General features: G+C 45.9%; 1 protein-coding gene across 1 annotated transcript in view; it reads right to left on the reverse strand.

The window, feature by feature from the left end:
* Positions 1–17300, reverse strand: part of LOC135828861 (latrophilin-like protein LAT-2) — a 54863-nt gene that overhangs the window by 7646 nt on the left and 29917 nt on the right. The window contains exons 12-22 of the mRNA XM_065341289.1: positions 16796–16867; positions 15729–15800; positions 13541–13677; positions 10669–10986; positions 9634–10379; positions 9032–9211; positions 8009–8088; positions 6710–6915; positions 5191–5480; positions 4929–4977; positions 4284–4390 (exon numbers count right to left, since the gene is read on the reverse strand). Coding sequence (XP_065197361.1) covers positions 4284–4390; positions 4929–4977; positions 5191–5480; positions 6710–6915; positions 8009–8088; positions 9032–9211; positions 9634–10379; positions 10669–10986; positions 13541–13677; positions 15729–15800; positions 16796–16867 — 2257 coding nt within the window. The remainder of the gene's footprint in view (positions 1–4283; positions 4391–4928; positions 4978–5190; positions 5481–6709; positions 6916–8008; positions 8089–9031; positions 9212–9633; positions 10380–10668; positions 10987–13540; positions 13678–15728; positions 15801–16795; positions 16868–17300) is intronic.

Consider the following 17300-nt stretch of genomic DNA (forward strand, 5'->3'; position numbering starts at 1 on the left):
ACCTGCCATCGTGGTCTTTGTTTTTCCTCGTGGTAGTTGAAGTTTTCAAGTGCTCCAGTTTTTAGTTTCCACTCGCAGCCACACAACACCACAACTCATCTTATTATTTTTTCAGAGTAGATCTACAGTGTAATAGTCCGGGAGAAAGAAACGACAGTGCCGTGCACCGTCTATAATGAATCGGTCCAGCCTACAAAAGGTCCACATCGCGTATCGCCTGGTTGGGCCTGCAAACTGATGTACCAGTAACCTGACGTTTTTGGGAGCTGCAGATCGATCTGCGAAAGGCGGAAACAGCTAAAACGAGCTGAGCGTAATCCGCCACACACAAGCAAGTAAGTTTGGTACCAGGCGGAGCAGAGTCACCGTTGACAGCTACACAAATCAGGGCGTTTCGGACGACCAGCAAAGATTGGGGAAGTAAAATTTAGTTGACAAAACAATTGGTCACTCAGTTCCGACATGTCGAGTCGACACCTACCTGTACCGCAACCATACTCTTCAAAGCTTCAGCGAGTCCTTGAGAGTTTTCCGTGGGCGCAGTGATGAGATCGAGAGTCTACGGAGTCGGTGATGAGCGCTGTCGATCACAACATCGTGTCCCAAATGGTGGCGAAGCTCCTGGCAGAGGTGACACCGCAGTCATACTGAAGTAGTTGTCTGATATCGTGGCGAAGGGCAGCAAGGTCGTAGCTGTCTGTTGACAACACCAACCGGAGTTCATTGGGACAGCCAGCCAGTTTTCGGACCGCACATGGACCGGAGAGAAAAGATAAGTATCAGTACTTGAGACTGTGGATGTTTTTTCGATAATTTAAATTAAGAAGTACATAATCATGTAGTTGACACGATCGAAAGGGGTGTACATGCCGTCGAGGGAGCAAACAAACGCCCAGTCCGTACCGCTCTAGGCCATACACAGGGTGCATGATCAATGTCACGGGACCATCAGAATGTTATGGATGTGCAGAGCGATGTACATGACAATATCGTGTTTGTAGAGGCAACCATGAACAACAAGAGCAGTTAGTTTGTCAGTCTGAGTACAAAAATCGGGCAACAATGGCAGGGCAGTAAATGTTGTCCAAGTCAAACATCGTGCAAAATGCTAGTAGATTTCCGGCCAGGTGTAATCGGGGTGTAACAGATTTCGACGTCCGCAGCCATCGGACACACAAGGGGGGACAATTGGCCGGCAGGACGAGACAAATGTTTGTTTGTTTTTTCACAGGTGGGGCCCACCAGACATGGTTCCGGAAGAAATTCACGCAAAAGTTGACTGCTTGCTGACTTCAAACTTGTGTTCCCGAGGTGCCCATCCACCTCACTCACGTCAGATATTAGTATTATTCACACATTTCTACCGAATGAGTACACGGCTAAGCAGTACAGGGAGCCAGCATATGTTCTCTCAGCATAAAAGCAAGCAAAGAATAAGGAGTACATGGGCAATGGAAACAGTTCCAAAGTACAGCCTGGGATTGTGCAAACAAGTACGACAATAGTCATGGGCTATTGCAGCAAGCGACAAGAACACAACAGATAATGGGACAGCAACGGCAGGGGGACATGCGATGTTGACCAGGGGTGGGAAGCAATACTGTCCAGGTTTCCTTCGTCCAGAGAGTAAGACTAGGGTTCCCGAACACGCTCAATATCAGGGTACGTTCCAGACGGAGCGATAACTAAAGCGGCAGGTAGCGCGTAATCCTCGCGAGGTGAGGTAACATGATGGCACACTGCACAACTCCACTGTTGTAACGCCAAACCAATTCATAACAGTTTTAAAAAGCCACCACTTTGATTGTGTAAGGTGTGCGAGACACCCCAGTCAGCTGCCAGGCCAAGTCAACTGGCTAAAGCTTTACGTATCTTGATCTCGCTTGTGCATGCCGTCCTTATGTTTTCGGTGTTGAATCTTAATGAAGTATTTATATGTTTTCCTCTTGCTGTCTTTTAAGTACCAAGCCAGTACCTAGGCCGTGGAACAGACACCGGATCACCCACGACTGGAAAAGATGCAAGCGATTGGGAACGGCCTTGTGTGGTGTATAAATGGGTAACCCGGCTTGCCATTATTTAGTGTGTATGTGAGTGATGATGGAGTGAGTAAGAAGCCCGATGGGCAGTGATGACACATGATTGCGTAGGGCTTGATGCCATACTCACGGAGAAGCCCAATGGGCAGTGAGGACACAAGATTGTGTATGGCTTGATGCCATAATGAGGGAGAAGCCCGATGGGCCGTGATGGCACATGGTTGTGTATGGCTAGATGCCATGATGAGGGGGAGGGAGAAGCCCGATGGGCAGTGATGAGTATGGCTTGGTGCCATGATGAGGGAGAAGCCCGATGGGCAGTGATGACACATGGTTGTGTATGGCTTGATGCCATGATGAGGGAGAAGCCCGATGGGCAGTGATGGCACATGGCTGTGTATGGCTTGATGCCATGATGAGGGAGAAGCCCGATGGGCAGTGATGACACATGGTTGTGTATGGCTTGATGCCATGATGAGGGAGAAGCCCGATGGGCAGTGATGACACACGGTTGTGTATGGCTAGATGCCATGATGAGAGAGAAGCCCGATGGTCAGTGATGACACATGATGGTGTATGACTTGATGAACGATCATGTGGTTATGAATGATGACAGACATGTTGAAACCGAGAGAGAGAGAGAGAGAGAGAGAGAGAGAGAGAGAGAGAGTGAGAGTTACATAGAGGTATGTGGGTTTTTTATGTCTCGGTACCGGCTTTTCACCCCGTTTTTTGTCGGGGCACGCGGAGGAGTGTACGTGCACGGGCAGTACGTGGGTGTACAGGATGTGTGTGTGTGTGTACAGTACGTGTGGGTACAGTGAATGTGCGTAAGAGTGCATGAGTGTGCAGTAAGTGTGTGAGGGGCGGACGTGTGCATCCGATACAGGATTCCTTCTCTTGCAGGAACTGAACGGACGTCCAGCCCAATCACGGAAGTACAGCACCTCACATTGAATTTACTGGCAGTACTACTCCATGATGTATCTTTCGCAACCTAGCAGGGGAACTTTCGGGCATTTCGCAGAGATATTGTCTGCTCGGAGTGCACTGCTGATCATGTTATCCTGGCTGATGTGTGCTCGCCCGGTTGCCACCGGACCCAACCTGGCCTACTAGTGAGCATCCCAGGGCAAGTCTGGCCGGGTCTCCATAATGTTCATAGTAACTATACACTTGGCCACAGATGGTGGTCACAGTGCCCAAGACTTTGGCACACTGGCGCCATGCGCCACACTGCTCGTTTTCCTTGTCCAAATCTATGTGTGCTGCTCTCCTATCGGCCTCACTATCCTTTACATCGTGAGTGTGATTGCTCTGGTAGACCACTACCCCATGTACTGAATAGTCGCTTTGTGAGTGAAAAGTTTTGTTTTTTCACGGCTGAGCGTAGCGAAAGAGTGCAAAAAACGTATTTTTCACTCACAAATATTTTCGTGCATTTGCTCTTGTTCTGCGCAACTCCGTTGAACCTGCCATCGTGGTCTTTGTTTTTCCTCGTGGTAGTTGAAGTTGCCCGCCCACCCACCCTGGTTTCATGGGAGTCGTCCGCTGTTCTTCTTGTCAATCTATGCCTATGTGTGTGGCTTATGATTATGACATACACCGGTTATTACATACCATTTCTTGCTATCTCTATTCTTGGGTCTGACTGGCAGCGGGGCAGGAATTAATGAAGTAGAAAGGTTTTTTGGCCGAAAGGCGTGTTTTTCCTCTAGCCCGGTTGAGCGGTCGCGGCTAGGAATGTAGGGAGTCATTGTTTTTCAGGCGCTCCCCTGCTGCCCAGTCACCCATGCTCACCACTGGCCATGCTGTTTCACTTGATTTCACGGCCTTTTCTCCCGCTTGCTGGCGGTTCTTTGATGGATTTAGATGTTTTTCGGCTATTTATCTATTATGTGGCTGCGAGTGTGGTTTTCTGCTTCTACTCATTTCTGGAAAACCACCACGGTGGTGAGTGTGATTGCTCTGGTAGACCACTACCCCATGTACTGAATAGTCGCTTTGTGAGTGAAAAACTCTAGTTTCAAAAATTTGGGATGCTCAATACCGTAGGCATGGGAGCAGAAGACCAGGCTAGGTGAATAGAAATGTTAGGTACAGGTAAGCCATTCCGTAATGGATGATGTGTGTTTGTGTCCGTGCGGCTATTGAAATTTCAGGAATGAAAAGAGATGCACCGAAAGCACGGAAGCTAAAGGCACAGTGAACATTTGTGAAATTATAGTGTGTGATTGTACTTACGACGAGCACAGCAAAGTTACTCAGATGTGTACACTGACAATAGGCTCTCTTGTCCTGGTTATTTTCATCTGGTGTAAGAAGACGGCAACCTTCCGTGCTCCAGCTGCCTACATGGAGTATGACAAAGTAGATCATGATTACATGAACTGTGTGTGTATGTGTTGATTTGTGTGTGTATGCGTGTGTGTGCGTGCGTGTGTGTATTCTGCGTGAATGTGTGTGTTTGTGTTTGTACAAGTGTGCAGCACAAGCTGCTAAGGCTTCTGCTGTAGCATTGCTATCATTGCCTCCGGCGATGGGTGTCCAATGGTCCAACGGTGTGTGTGTGTGGGGGGGGGGGGGGTGGGTGCAGGTGTGTGTGTTTGTTTGTGTGTGTGTGTGTGTGTGTGTGTGTTTGGTGGGTGTGTGGGTGTTTATGTGTATGTGCAGGTATGCATGTGTGTGTTTGTATGCTCACGCATGGGAGCGTGTGTGTGTGTGTGTGTGAGAAAGAGAGTGTGTGTGTGTGTGTGTTCCCATGTGTGTTAAACTATGTGCTGGGTACATGAATACAAGTGTGCGCGTGTGCTGTGTGTCCGTGGATACGAGCATGCATGCATCTGTGCATGCTGTACTGGAGTATGTTGGAACACACAATCCACTCACCGCTTTGGAAGTCCCAGAATACACACGTAGTATTCACCACCACCCTTGCCTGCATAGTTCACAACGCCAAACAATCCGCAATGCAGGGGAAGATGATAGATTTGCCTTCACATAGTTAAGGGACGAGTACTGCATACATGCATGCCTTGTGCAGGAGATAAGATGTGAAATGATCATTTGTATGAAGTTGGAGACTGGACTCGGTAAGGCTATAGTTTGTACCCTCTTTAGTATAATTATATTCTTGTTATACTGTACAAACCTCTTCCTCCACTAATTTGAAAGTGAAATTTGCTGGTTGCTGCAAGTCATCACCAGAAACAATATTCCCGATATTGACTGAAATCACGCCGGACAAGACATCGGTGTTGTCCGGAAGGCTGTGATCTATGAACAGTGTGGCTTTCTTGTAGAAGATGAAGGAGGTCCAGGATGTCGGACACATGCTTGAGTTGGTGGTGTAGATGTCAGATGTCAGCTGTGCTGCTGCTGCTGCTGCTGCTGTCTGGTGAAGGACAACACCTGGGATGTTTACCAGTAGCGTTGTATTCTCTGAAGAGAAACAGGCAGACAGCGGAGCATGACTGCCATTGAAACAACAATATCATTACAATTATGATTAGACTCGGGTGGAGATTGTAATAGTATAACAATAGTTTAGAGACTCATATGAAAGAGAGAGAGAGAGAGAGAGAGAGAGAGAGAGAGAGAGAGAGAGAGAGAGAGAGAGAGAGAGAGAGAGAGAGAGAGAGAGAGAGAGAGAGAGAGAGAGAGAGAGAGAGAGAGAGAGAGAGAGAGAGAGAGAGAGAGAGAAAGAGAGAGAGAGAGAGAGAGAGAGAGAGAGAGAGAGAGAGAGAGAGAGAGAGAGAGAGAGAGAGAGAGAGAGAGAGAGAGAGAGGAGAGGGAGACAGAGAGACAGAGAGAGAGAGAGAGAGAGAGAGAGAGAGAGAGAGAGAGACAGATAGAGAGAGAGAGAGACAGAGAGAGAGAGAGAAGAGACAGAGAGACAGAGAGAGGAGAGAGAGAGAGAGAGAGAGAGAGAGAGAGAGAGAGAGAAGAGAGAGAGAGAGAGAGAGAGAGGAGAGAGAGAGAGAGAGAGAGAGAGAGAGAGAGAGAGAGAGAGAGACAGAGAAAGAGAGGGAGACAGAGAGACAGAGAGAGAGAGAGAGAGAGAGAGAGACAGAGAGAGATAGAGAGAGAGAGAGAGAAAGAGAGAGAGAGGTAAAGACAAAGAGAGAGACAGACAGAGACAGAGGGAGCTGGATAAGGAGACAGCGAGAGAGAGAGACGGGGGGATAAAGCAAGATACAGAAAGAGAGAGAGACGGGGGATAAAGCAAGATACAGAAAGAGACAGAATCCTGTGTTTCACATCTAATCATGATCATCCGGTGATTGGAGGAAAGATCTGGGCTATATGGGCATTCAGCAGCCCTTGCGCAGTGGAGCCAAGTACTCGATCATTCCATAATATCTGCTCGAATGGCTCGTCAAGTCCGTCCACTAATTTAATAGATGGAATGCTCAAAAGTCATAACGGGAGGATACAGAGGAATGGAGAGAGAAAATTAAGTTTTAATCTTGTCCATAGGTTAAGATGCACATTTTTTCCGACATGACGCGCAATTTCACGTCAAATTTGGCGTAAAACTCCAAATTTCGACGTGAGGTGCCGGTCACTCATGTTGTTTTTCAACGCGCGAGCCAAATAACGCGATCTGAACTTTCGCATCAGGTCAGAAATAACGTGCAACTTAACCTCTCTATTATCCCAGTACATACCTGTGTTCTGAGTAAACACTTCAGCTGGTCCTAGAAATACCTCTTTCCCATGTGAAAGAGCTGCAAGAAGCTGTGCCTGGTCGGTGATGTTCAGGCAGCCTATGGCCAGGGCTATGTTTGGTTTCACAATACTGATCAGCGTATAGTTGCTCTGAATGGCACTCCGTGTGTAGGAGAAAAGCAGGGTCTCAAGAGACTGAGCAATCCTGTACAGGAAAAGCATGTAGATATTGTTCCACTGACTGAAATCGGAAAAAAATGATTGAGAACTGAGTTCGAATTTGCAGAGGGAATGGGAAGAGAGCGAGTCTGCTCTGAAACCTTTTTTTCCTATGACTGGAATCCAGGTAAACTATCAAAACGTTATTTTTTACTGGGAACACAGCTCTACAAAGAGACAAGTGGAGACAAACGCAAAACAAGCCACAGGGGATGTAGGGACGACGTGCCGATGTACAGGGAGCAACTCGACCGACCAGAGGTCTCGGCGTTAGCGTTGCTACGTGGCATCGAAAAACAACGGGCGGGGTTGCAGAGTCAAGTAGCAAAAATAATAATTTGGTGCGAGAAATTGGCTGCCCTCAATGGGATTACATCACTGTGCTTGCACAAGTGAGCATCCAGCGGCGTTTGTACCACTTTCTGGGCGTCAACCGGTCGTGCAAGTGAAGGGCGTCTAATATGGATTTCGGGTCGGATTTCAACGAGCACAAATGTACACGTCTCTTCCGTATGTACCTGCTCACACTGCTCAGCAAATCTATAGCCCCATTGTGCGCAGCCTATGTGATAAACTCCTTATTGCCATAGCTACTATTTTACCAAGCAGCTAAATTTTGATTTCTCTTTATCCGATCCCCGTGCATGTAGTTAATTTTCTCTTATTGGCCACAGGCCATCGTGAGAATAAAAGATTTCAATCAAATGCGAACAAGCATTCAGACTGATGCATAAAATTCTGGACACGACCACTTTCCAAAAGGCTTTAATTATGTTGCGTGCATGCACAATCATTCCGTAAATGGATATAGACACATGCACATTCATTAGGCGCTCAGGAGATGCGTCTGCGCCTTGATCCTAGAGGGTGGTGGCGTTCCTGCGGATGCGGAAAACTCGGCTGACAAAAAAGAACACTCATAAAAGACATAACATTACACGCATGCGTGCACATACACACGCACACACAAATACACACACATGGGCACAGGCTCACCCTGCGAAGCAGTGTTTGAAGGAATGCACTAAGCAACTGCGGTAAAAGAAGCTGACAAGGGAGCCCTATATCAGAAACTGTACCTTGGTCCAGTGTAAGCACTGACTGCTGAGCTATTTTGTTTCAAGATGTTATCAACAGTTGTCACTACACTGGCTGCCACCTGTGGTGAAAATCACGCACGCACAAAAATTGAATACACACGTAAAGGAATTTCTTGCTGGCGGAGCAAAGCAAAGTGCGATAGACGATAAATAATTTGTTGCATACTTTACAGTGTTTGAAATCACTGTTCTTATTGGAAATAAGGTACCTCATGCTTCTCTTTAACCCTGTTTTTCTTGTAGTTTGGCTCTTCACAAATACTAACCGATAGCTTTCCTATCCGGTCTTCTTTTTCATGACCTCCTTAAGCAGAGGTCATGAACATTTCAAGAATCAGATTTGCTGCTCGTGGCTGACACCTAATCATTCGGTCTTCTTCTCCATAATAATTATTTGTCTCAAAAATAGAGAGAGATTCCAGGCTTTCGAAGAGAGTGCTCATTCTGCTCAATACCGAAAGGTAGAGCTAGTTCAAACAATAATAAGAGGATGAAAAAGGTTTTTTACTGAGTTTCAAATACTACAGTCCATTCATCGGAAACTGGCCCGCTGGCTTTTGAAAGTTGGATTTAGGCCGAATTGAGGATCAAAACCCACTTTAAATCTCAAAAATCTGGGTTTTGGATCTGCTTCTCCATACATTTTGCCATGGCATACCTGTCCTAATTTTGTAAAACCTGGCTGAATTTCTATTTCCCTGTTCTTGAACTTTTCTAATTGCACGGGTCACACAATGCAGGATGTACTGTTGTTTTCACGATATCTACAACTATGTGAGAGAGACACCAAAACGTTAGGTTGCCAGTTTCCAATGAATGGACTGTAATTGATCACCAGAAAACAGTTACTTTTACTGTTTTCTGTTGATCCCTTAGTACATGAAACTCAGAGTAAAACACTTTTTCATTCTCTTATTATCGTTTGATATTTCTGTCAATGTTGCTTTACGTCCGCTTGGAAGTAATCAACGTGGAGACTGCTGTCGCTAACCATACATTCACCTGCAGCCAGTCGGTGTGGTTGACACTCTGGCTTGCATTCATAGCAATAGCCAGATTAGTAAGGACTTCAGCAGCATGGTCGATATCTCTGCTGGAGAGTGTGATGTTGTTCTCAGTTAGTGCCTGCAGCAAGCCACTAGTTTGCACAATCTGCTGTGAATCACTAGCATTCAGTTGAGCCTGTTGAAAAGGGTAGAATGCAGAAGGGTTCTTAATAAGTTGACCGACAGTTCCCCTTCACCCCACCCCCACGTTATATTCACCCATATGAAAGTCAATTTTACTACCACTGTCACACTGTCCCATCCCCTCCCCCCCCCCCTCACCACCCATCCCCTACCACCACACACACAAACACCCCACAAACAAATGCACATGCTTCCAAGAAATCCACAAAGTACATAGTCCAAGGGACAAACCTCTTTTTGGAAATGCATTCAAATTTACTAAGTGAGGGAGGGTAGCAAGAAAGAGCCACCGGTGTATGTATGTGTCCGTTTGATTCCCAGTAGGGTACATCGGCGTGGCACTGTCCCGGAAAGACAAGGGTGCTGGGCTCATATCTCGTTTGTGTATCCTTCTTCGGCAACACAAGCACTTACGTTGGATAGCTGCTGCAGAGTTGCTGGTGGAGTTCGGCCAGTGGTATTGCTGATGTTTCTCATGCTGGTGATTGCCTGGCTGCTTCTGCTTTGGGAGGTTGCAGGTAGCTGGGTGCTGCTTGCACTTACATGGCTTGTATGGCTGTTTTCAGTGCTACGTGTTGTGTTTCTTGCTTCAGCTGTACTAGGGCTACGTGGCTTAGATGCATGTGTGTTGCTGGTCAAGGGTACGCTGGAAGGGAATTCTGTGGAAGTATGATTCGTGCTTGTGACCTCTTGGTTCATGGTGCTGATTGGAAGTGTGTTGGTGCTACTGGGTGGGAGGTTGTTGGAACTGCTAGTTTGAAATGTGTTTGTGGTGCTGGTTGGAGTATTGTTCAAACTGCTAACTGGAATTTTGCTGGTGGTGGTGGTGGGTGGAATAGTGCTCAAACTACTGAATAGAAGTGGGCCAGTGTTAGTGGGTGATGTATTGTTCGAACTTCCAATTGGAATTGTGTTTGTACTATGAGTAAGATTTGTATGAGCAGTCCTTGAAGTTGTGTATTGTGGACTTCTCACTTCGCTGCTTGCAGTGGTCGCAGGGGTACTGCTCACGGGAGGTATGGTTGCATTGTCGGAGGTCACAGTTTGCGGAGTGCTGGTGTTGCTACCTGATGATGTCCACTTTGGATTTGCTGAAGGCGTGTGAGTATTACTTGTAGAGTTGCTCGTCCATGGCGTCGTGGAAAGAGACGGACGGTCATCTGCAACATACATCACACATTGTGGATATTTGGCGCGATGTCGCGAAAAGCAAAGACGGTGATGGGTATTGCAGTACACTACGAGGCAGTTTCTAGATATTAAATAATTGACCTGGAGACAAGGTGATGTCTATGGACAACTAGCTGTTTCAGTCTTGTTAGGTGTGACAAAAGAGTTCAGAATGACGGATAGCAATGATGTTGCAACGAAGTCCTGTGAACAACGGTGCATTTCACATTAACTATACCATCTTTTCAAGGAAAGGGACACAGAGCAGTTGTACATTACCTAATGCAGAACTCTGGCAAGTCAAGATATCGGTCTGACGAAATGTTAGGCCATCATCGCAAGGGAATCTTGCTGAGGCGCATCCTGAAGAAATGTTTCTGCTTAGCATCGCGGTGCTTGGTAGGACGCAGTCACAACTGAAGTTTGTCGGCGGTCCATGGCACGATGGGTAGATTGTGCAGGCAGCGCAGGTTGGTATGGTAACACACGCTGTACCGTTGTAAGCCGTTCCAGCAGGACAGGAGCACATGTAGCCGAGAGCCTCACCAGGGAAACCATAGCAACGCACATCAGCACCATTGCATTTTGTGTTGACGACTGTGAAAGCACACAGTTGTCATTGAAGACATCAGAAGATCATTGTCTAGATTCCAGATATATTGATTTTCTAAGTAGTTCAATCATCATTCACATGTCCCCTGAACAGAAAGGTTGCAGGCTGTCCAAAAGAGTGCTCAATGCTGAATGGCAGAGCTACTTACAACAGAGGAAAGAGGATATTGAAAAAAAACGAAACGAGTAGTCTGGTACACGAAACTCAAAGTTAAAACTAAGTACTAGTCGTGTCTGGGGTACCCCAGGGGTCCATACTTGGGCCGCTCCTATTTCTACTGTACGTTAATGACTTGCCAGCCCTTGTGCCAAATGTAAGTCTTTTTGCTGACGACACTGCTCTGATGTGCTCCGACAGCTCGGCAGACAACCTCACGGCCTCCATGCAGTCCGGGGTCAACGCTACAGTAACATGGATGGAAACCTGGAAACTGAAGCCCAACCTCGCCAAAACCGAGGCCATGTTCTTCTCTCCCTCGCCCCCCACTCAGCTTCTGTATTTTCCTGGTCTAAATAGTACACCTATTAAAGTTGTTAACGAGCACAAGCACCTGGGCGTTATTCTCGACCGCCAACTCTCCTGGTCTCCACAAGTCCAGTCTGTGTGCAAGCGTGCGAGTGCGTCCTTAGGTATGCTACAACCCCACTGCCAACACTTGAATGATAACTGCAGAAAATTGTTCTTTAAGTCGTACATTTTGCCTATATTTGACTATTGCGATATAGCTTGGTGCGGGTTGTCTCAGACTTTACTCCACAGACTGGAAGTACATCAACGCTTGCTTCTGAAAATTCTGTTTCGAAAAGACCAAACATTTGCCTCCCTTTGTCTTTATAAACTTGCTTCCACGCACCCTCTTCTTGCCCGACATCAGCAGCATCTTTGTATCCTTGTGCAAAAAATCTTCCTAGCCCAAGTCCCGAAACATATTGCCAAGTACAACTGGTTTGTTACCACTAGACCAACACGCAATGCCTTATCACTGCCCCGAGCTAGTTCCTCTCTGTTTTTGAAATCCCCTTTCTTCTCAGCATACTCCCTTTGGTCTAACCTGCCTACTAGCATTAAGACATGCCAGGATATCAGGAAATTCAAAGTCCAGCTTTCCACACTGTCTCATCCGAAGTGATCCCATGTATTACTAATGTGCCTCCCTTTCTTTTTCTCTCCCTATCTCCTTTCCCTCTCTGACAGCATCTTTCTTTTTCTCCCTTTTAGCTTGCCGTGGTTGGCTATCACCTGACCTCTCATGTTTATTGGCAGTCTTCGGACGGGCCAGGAGATGTTGAATAAATAAATAAATAAAATAAATAAGTATTCATCTTCTTCTTTTTCCTTTTGTAATGTCGAGTACATGTACATGTACCTAAATGTACATGTAGCAACTCTAAAGTCACACAGTTGTAATTAAGTGTAATATGTCTACAGTTAATGGTCACTACAGTCCATTCACAAAAGGATGGATTTCTAGTTTTTGGCCATAAATGGGTTAAACTTTTGAGTTTTTAGAGAATATTAGGCAATCCTCTTTGGAATTATCTTCCAAATATGTTTCTGAAGTCTACTTCGCCAAAAAGCAAACCGTAAGGAGAATAGGATTTCATCCAGGCTTTGCTCTAGGGTTAGCCCTTGGCGGATTATGCCGGCATAATATTTGGCATAATCTTGGGATTTCGTCAAAATATTATGCTCCGGCATTACACGGATTCCAACGAATAAGGTCGGCATAATCTTTCCGTTTAGACAAAATATTATGCTTGGGGCATAATACAGCTTTTTCAGAAAGCCTGCAGATGTTTTTTTTAAATACCCCAGTTACGACTCCTTGTCATAGCCCTTGGCCGATTATGCCGGCATAATATTTGGCATAATATTGGGATTTCGTCCAAAAATTATGCTCAGGCATAATATACGGATTCTAACGTGTACTTAGTCAGGTCGGCATAATCTTTCGGTTTAGACAAAAATTATGCTTAGGGCATGGCCGTGTGTGTATGCGTGGATTCTCAATCCTCTATGTACAGCGTGAATACATAGTGGAACCGAGCATAATTCAGCATAATTCAGCATATTTGTTGGCATAATTGTGGCATTATCAAAAGCATAATTTGACGATTGGCCGAGCATAGTCCGACAATGGCTATCTAGGGGCGCTGAATTGGGAAAATCCAGACCGTTTCAATCTACTTGCAACAGTACATTGTACGGTTCTCACCCAACTAGAGGTCCCTTTCTGGACCCTTTTCAAATAACAAATTTCGGGGCACTGCACCATGTACGCTAAAATCGGCAAAAACGGGAGCTCGCCAGACTCAAGGCCCCATTTTTTATGAATGGACTGTAGATTTGAAGACTGTGTCGTTACACGCAAGTTGTCATAACCAAGGTCGGTATTCACGATGTTGGGTGCACATGTACATGTATAACATTTGGCCGATTTTGGCCAACCAAAGTGCCAAAACCGTATCCTTTCTCAGTAGACAGTGGCATTTACCACACATACACATGCAGTGCTTTCTTGAACTTCAGCAGTCTTACTCTGTTTGATCCACAAGCCGACGGCCGTCTCGAACAGCACTGGACTGTCTGCACTGTCTACGAATGCGTTGGTCTTTCGAATGGTTATCAGTGGGCAGAGGGATGCGTTCAGCGGAAAGGAATTGTTTGCAATTGTGCTGGGAACAAACACAGTAGAGAAGAGCATACTGGTACAACAGACAGCAAAACTCCCCAGATCCGGATATCCCTAATACCAAGACTGCATACTGTAAGACATGTTATTATAACGAGTCGCAAATTTAACGATTGTCCAAAATTCATAGGTTAACGAGAAGATATGTTAACGATCTTGCAGTATTCTGCCATATCCGAACACAGCATACTCAGTATATGAAGCAGTACGGCCTCAACGGATCTTATTATAACGAAGAAATGTCATCCGTTAAAACGTTAGATTTGCTTCCTCGTTATATGTACATGTCTTACAGTAACTGCATAGGTAAACGAGGCACATGTAAAGTTATGAGTGTAGTTGTAATCCTTTGTAAATCATTGTCCAGCTGGCAGCCTATCTGGGGGGCTCAAGACCTGTTTGTGTTTATGTACTTTTGCTAATACGGGCACGTCCGTCTACTGGGCACCTTTCCCACCCATCTAGAGTCACTAAAACTGGCATTTCAACGAAAAATACTCCTTGACAACTCTTCACTGATTTGAGGGAAAGACGCAAACGGGATTGATTGACATAAAAATGTTACACTCGGGTGGAAAGCCAACGATTAATTTATCAGAAGAAAAAAGTTGGTCAGTGTTGTGCGATGTTATCATATAAGCTGATTGTAAAGTAACTGGTGGTGTAAGTGGATAATTACAGCGTAACTTGTAGCTCTTTGGCCCTTTTTACTTCTTATAAATAAAACTATGATTTCTTGCATTCAGTAAGACCGTATGTTCCTAGTTACGAGCAGTACGTTCGCTATCATACTATTGGGCAACGATCCCGTTTGACTTTGCGAAGTAAAATAACGAATACGTACATACGTACCTGTTCCCAATCTGCCCACATCTGGGGAGTTTCACTTTACATGAGAGTGCGAAACGAGAAGTTAACAGCCTATACCAGCTAAAGACATACCCGCTAAAGACATACCAGCTAAAGACATACCCGCGAAGGTACTGTCAGAGTTATAAGAATTGATAGAGACGTCACACGCGGTAGGACCAGTACGATCATTGTCGTAAAAGGATGCACCAGCGGTCCGCACAGTTACTATTAAAGAGCAAGAAAGGAGCACTAAAACGTGCCCTTTTCCCGTTTGTGTCACTCCCTCAAACCACTGAAAACGTGCCCTGATGGTCGAAAATCCAATATTTTTCACGGCGACCGACTCCCTGTTGTATCGACCTTCAATGCCCCTGTGACGGCCCTGATCAACCTCTGCTGGCTTGGCTCAACTTCTGTCGTATCGCTCCTCAATGCCTGTGACGGCCCTGATCAACCTCTGCTGGTTTGGCTACCCTATAGAGTATGTAGAGGTGATATTATACCCTCTATTGTTGCACCCACAACTGCAGGAAATCAGAGGCCGACAGCACTGCAACTTTCACGTGCGATTCTCAGCAAGGGTATGCTTGATAGGTGTTGAGGGTTATGCCGAATTGAGTCCTGTGCGAACTGGGGAATGCTCATAACAGGGGCACTGGGGTTAACCGCGCTGATGTGGGAGCACACCGATGAGTGGCAGACAGAGGAGAAAAGGAGGAAGACAGAGAAAAGATGAACCATAACCAACAGAAAGGAGATTACGAAGGCTGGGGTGAGGTGGGTGATAGGTGCAACCACCTTAATGCCATGGGCCAATGATAATTATAGTTCCATGGCCACCGAAGATGGTCAGTACTCGGATGTTGACCCAAGGAAAATATTAAATGGAAACATGGGAAATGGTCTATGGTGGGTGAGGGATAAAATTTGGTTTCGTTCGTGCACTCTAACGCATACCTTGTGCCCCCCCCCGTTTTCCTTGTTTCCACTTAGTATGACATAGTCCCACATCACAAAGTTGCTTGTACCGTGATCTTCCTATGTGCAGGACTAGGGGAACTACTGGGTCTAGTTTAGACTGCATTCACTGGGCAAAGTCTGCAGAGCTGATCTGGACTAGGGGAACTACTGGGTCTAGTTTAGACGGTATTCACAGGGCAAAGTCTGCAGACCTGATCTTACAATGTTGTGAGCAGAGGAAGATTGTCGAAGATTCCCAGCGGCAAAGCCGTTATGAAGTTGTAGTCAAGTCTCCTGCATTGACCATCACCCAAAACACAGAATGCGCATAGCAAAGGCACCACGGCATCAGACAAAGCAGTGATGCATTACCTAGGGATTGCCTCTGAAATACTGCACTCTTCTTTGCGAGGGGATTGGTAGATAAAATTAACAATTTCACTACATAACAGGTAAGCAAATTAGAAATGCAAGCTGTGCTGAGAGCCAGGGTCCGTTTTGTGCAATGTCACCGCATGAGCTAATTGTCAAGTATGTAACTGGTGGCGTTAGTGGACAATAGGGAGGTTTCGCTCTACGGAATTACGTATGAAAATAACGTAGGAACTGCACGGAGATTTCATACGTAAAAATCAGAGCTGCTGGGTTTCGCTCTACGTGATTTACCCACGACTGCTAAACACGCGTTGTTGCTTTGGAGACACGTTGGCTGCATGCGCCCACCGCATGCACCATGAACCGAAACCGCGCTTTCCATCTTATTTTGCACGTGGTGTACGGTGTGTGTACCTTGTGTTTCGCGCGGCTTGAACGTTGCCATGGACAAATGCGGAAAATGCGAAAAATATTTCAAAAAGTCCTACGGAGGACCCAACGTAGGAAAGAGCTTTCCTACGGAAATCCGTAGAGAGATTTACGTATGAAAGCTGCCCTTGCTCCCCGGCGAGTACGACATACGGATTTTCATACGTAATTCCCTAGAGCGAAACCTCCCTACTATAGCGTAACTTGTAGTTTCCCGGGCACGACTTGAAACCGACACCTCTTGTATCTCGATCATTGTCTTACACCAACCCACTATGCATCCATGCAGAATGTTTGACGAATTCTAGGTTTAGCTAGCTGCAGTATTGTCTTGTTAAAGTGGATAAATCCGGTTTTCAAATGGGGTCAGTTTGACTTTCGATATTGACAGTAGTGATGGGTCATTTATCATTCATGTGTTTCGTGAGATTATATGAACTTGTTCGCCTGTAAAAATGCATGTTACAGCTATTGCTTGTCCTCACAGGATAGTCAGGAGTGGTGTACTGGCAAACATTTCAGGATGTAGCGACGTCAGACGATTGAAACCAAAGTCACTGGAGCAGAAACAAAAAAACCCAAACCATTTCAAATAAATGACAATGCTATGGATCATCTATACCTGAAGTGCACATACTAAGGACAAAAGAGTGTTTCCTACAAAAATCAATAATTATTGAGAATACTACAGTGCTGGGAACTGAAATCCGACCCCTGAGCGATGCGTTCACATTCTAGCATTCTAGCGTCGTTTTTACTAACCCTTGTTGTGTCTTTGCGATGTGAACGCACCGCTCAGGGGTCGGATTTCAATTGCAAGCACTGTAGATAGATACATGATTGCCATTGCTTTCCTTTTCTCTCTCTCTCCTCCTGCGCAATGCAAACAATAGAAAATGCTCACGGGACCTAGAACTGGTCAACAAACCGCAAGCCCAATGATTCCGCGTTGTAAAACCACTGCCTTTGTTACAGTAGGTGAGTGTGATA

Source organism: Sycon ciliatum, chromosome 12 (genome assembly GCF_964019385.1).
Source record: "Sycon ciliatum chromosome 12, ocSycCili1.1, whole genome shotgun sequence".
Classification (NCBI taxonomy): Eukaryota; Metazoa; Porifera; class Calcarea; order Leucosolenida; family Sycettidae; genus Sycon; species Sycon ciliatum.